Genomic DNA, 3554 nt, shown 5'->3' on the forward strand with positions numbered 1-3554 from the left:
AATTCCATGATGGTTGTGAGTTACCCAATTAGCTTGACGTTGAAACTCGTTATCTAAGCTGCTCCAAGGAAATGGAGGCTTGAAGACAAAATGAGCCATCTGTTTTCCATTATAAATTGCAAGTTCTTTTGGCGAAAAACACTTTTTTGAAGTTTTAAAACTTTGTACATCAACTACGACCATCATTCTTGTTGTGGTATATCCGTTTCCTATGTTGGTGTTTTTATATTTGTCTTACGGCTTTCGTTAATGCGTTGTACGTAAACAGCCGATCGTGTAAAATCAAGCAATACGCTGTAGTATTATTCGCTACGTTCGCATTAGTTTCAAATTCAATTCGTAATACCACCGATTTCGAGTTTAAACCCTCCTTTTGGTTTGAACAATCAATTACGATTAAAGGAGCAGAATCTTTAAATTGCTTCGGTGTAAGTAATGGTCGATTCTCTGTGCCGTAGTAAGAAGATTGAAACTTCGCGTACATGTCGTATAAAGTTGCGTATCGATTATTGCCGAAATTAATATTTAAATTATCGTAAGGATAACGTTCTGTATTGAGAAAGACTCGAATATTTTTAATATCGCAGTGATCAAATTTGCTCATATCTTTACTAACTTGTCCATCCCGATCTGTTTGTAAACCTACGATAATATATCGGGGCGTTTCTAAACTAGTTGCTGTCTTTATCGCCCACGTATGTTTATCAGTTTGTGGAAGAGCTGGGTATAGGTGCGTTTCCCAACTTCTAAACGCTATCTGCGTCTCCGATTTCTTGTCAATGTATTTGGTCAAAGCTAATTCTTCGGCCAGCGCCGGAATAATGTGAGGTACTTTCCAATAGATTTTCTCGATGTCAACATTGAGAGCTTCATCGGCAGCTGTAGATATTACGGCGTCATTATCTGTGTTACCTCGGATTAGAACAAGTTCTTGTCGTATATTTAATATGACTTTTCTGTAGTCTTCTGCAAAACCCAAGAGCATCTTTAATGGAATACAAACGTTAAAATGGCCCGTTGGACTAGTAACCGTACTATTAGCAGTAGGAAACCATCCGGAAATTTGACATCGCGTATTGTCGTTAGGGGTTAAAGAAACCAGAGCCTTCATTGTCGATGATAATCCGGCTTTAGTAAGGGAATCCACTACAATCCCGTTTATTTCGTAACGAATTTCACTAAACAAGAATGCTACACCGTTATTTACAAATCTTGCGGTAAGTGACGCCGTCCCATCTTCTCGCAGTAATTTTCCCTCAATGTAGAGATGACTTTCCGAAGGAAGAATGCACATATCTTCTTGTATTGGAATTCTAATTTCGTCATTATTTCCAAATCTCGTAGTGTACGGTTGATGAGTATGATATTGATAATTTATTATGCTGTTATCTACAAGCACTTTCTCATTTACGTCCAATATATTCATTGTAAAGTAGTAAAGCCGAGAGATTTTAGAAAAGCTTTGTTAACAGCTGTGAGTGGTTTGACTGTTGCACCCTTACTAATCTTCGACCGAACAACTTGAGCCTTTTTATTGTGATCGTGCTTGCACCCACATTGATTATATCGTTTAACCATGATTCGCCTTTTTAAGGTGTAACCCTATCGTAATCACTTCTCCGTTAAAATTGACAATGTCGCCGTCTTGATCAAGTATTTTAAGGGTTATACTGGTAACCGAAGAAACATTAATAGGTAAATAAATTACAGTAAGAGGTCGTTCGATTATTTTGTACCCCGCTGGCACACTTGGAAAGAACTGGTGAATTGTATGGGCTGGTACGCCATTTTTAAAGTTTCCAGTGGTAATACTGCACTCCACTAACAAAGAATTAACTTTTAAGATGTTGATGGTATTACTGGAAGTATGAGTTTCTTCTGCACTGAGAGTTTTTTTCTCGAACCCTAACAGTTCTCCTATCGAGTTTTCTATAGTAAAATCTATGGGCCGGTTCGCTTTAATAACCGACTGCATAGTGTTATTGTTAGCTTGAAGTTCGACATAATCTCCAGATGTCCTGTTTAATTGGGCATTTATGTAGTTATTTATGTCGGATATCTCGTAACATCCTGGCGGTATTGTGATCATCTGATTACCATATTTGAATTTATTATTGGTCGGTGTAACGTTGTGTATACTATTATAGGTTTCAAAGTTTGTTAGCCCCATTACATAATCGTCATCATTGAGTAAAAGCGGCGGTTGAAAGAAGGCTTTTAAAATAGATGTCGTACCAGTAAATGTCAATGTATAAGACATTGTCGTTTGACAATAATAATGTAACTAACGCAATCAGTGTGCGTTATTGTATAAAAATCGTAGCACTAAATGTCCACAATTAAAAGAATTAGGAAGTTGTATGTGATCGTAATTGTATTTAATAATGTTCCTGCTACCATCGCTTCGAAAATAGCGCACTAGCTCGTGGGGTGGTTTTACCCGTCCTATGCTATCAAAATAGGAAATACGTGTGCCAAGCTTAACATACGCTGTCCAATGTGTACCGTCGTTATTTTCATCGTCTAGGTTTACGATACCGCATTCGTTCCGATTTATTTTCTTCGGTAAGGTATTCCGCATAAAAATACCTCTAAAATGTTGTATTCCTAAATTGTTGACATATTTCGACAAATCCAAGTCTGTTAACGGACGGCGGGGTAGCTTCACTGGAAGTTTTTTTGATAGGGGTTTAAATAAAGGCCTAACCCTGTCTTGTACGGTTTTAAGTATAAACCTTTTCCTATCGCGGCGGCCTCCATCACTTCATTATGACGTTTGCTCTCCTCCAATTGTTTGGCAGCATTTCTCGCGCCATTTACTGCTCTAGCAATAGCCGCCGCTCCTCCTCCTAACGAACCAGCGGCTCCCAGTGCAGCAAACAATGGAATTAACGGTATGAATCCGCCAGTCTTAGGTATGGGTAAAATGCGCCGTTTTGGCGGTTTGACCTTTTTCTTCTTTAACGCGTTAACAGCTCGTCGAACAGTTGTATTCAGATCGTAGTGAACGTTACCACCAGTATACTTTCTAGCTAGTTGAACGCCTTTGTTAAACGAAATTGTTGCTGTGTTTCTTCTTCTTTTTTTGATGGTACGTCGTCGCGTACCCATGCCCAACGTTCTTTTACCTTTCATAATGCCTGCAACGGTAAGGGCGGCTGCTTTTTCGCCAAAAGTGGCGTTTCTCGAACGAAACCTCTCCCACGCAGCTTTTTGTAAATTTTTATCGGCCTCGTGGCGGTCACTGATATTGCTAGACCTTGAATATGCTATATCGTGATCTCTGCACGCTTCGTCTAACGGATTTATACCTCGATCACCGCGAGCCAATCGCTTGCTTAGACGAGTGCCAGGTCCGCAGAATTGGTATCCGGGCAGATGCAATTCAACTGGCAGGTTATTTATTAAATTGTTAATAAGACCTTTCCCCGTTTTAGACGTTATTCTTCTTTTCTTAACGTTAGAGTGAAAGTTCATGCTCGCTGGTTGACAGGCAACTACTGAGCTCCTAAGCATATACGGACTTATATAGTAGGTTTCAGTGTTTTATACAC

General features: G+C 39.3%; 1 protein-coding gene across 1 annotated transcript; it reads right to left on the reverse strand.

The window, feature by feature from the left end:
- Nucleotides 1–223: 223 nt before the first annotated feature.
- Nucleotides 224–1426, reverse strand: LOC116182568. The gene has a single exon (XM_031503101.1). The coding sequence runs from the start codon at nucleotides 1424–1426 to the stop codon at nucleotides 224–226; it is 1203 nt and encodes a 400-aa protein (XP_031358961.1).
- Between the last annotated feature and the right edge of the window lie 2128 nt (nucleotides 1427–3554).

This window comes from Photinus pyralis, unplaced genomic scaffold (assembly GCF_008802855.1).
Source record: "Photinus pyralis isolate 1611_PpyrPB1 unplaced genomic scaffold, Ppyr1.3 Ppyr1.4_unclustered_Scaffold5963, whole genome shotgun sequence".
In the NCBI taxonomy this organism is placed as follows: domain Eukaryota; kingdom Metazoa; phylum Arthropoda; class Insecta; order Coleoptera; family Lampyridae; genus Photinus; species Photinus pyralis.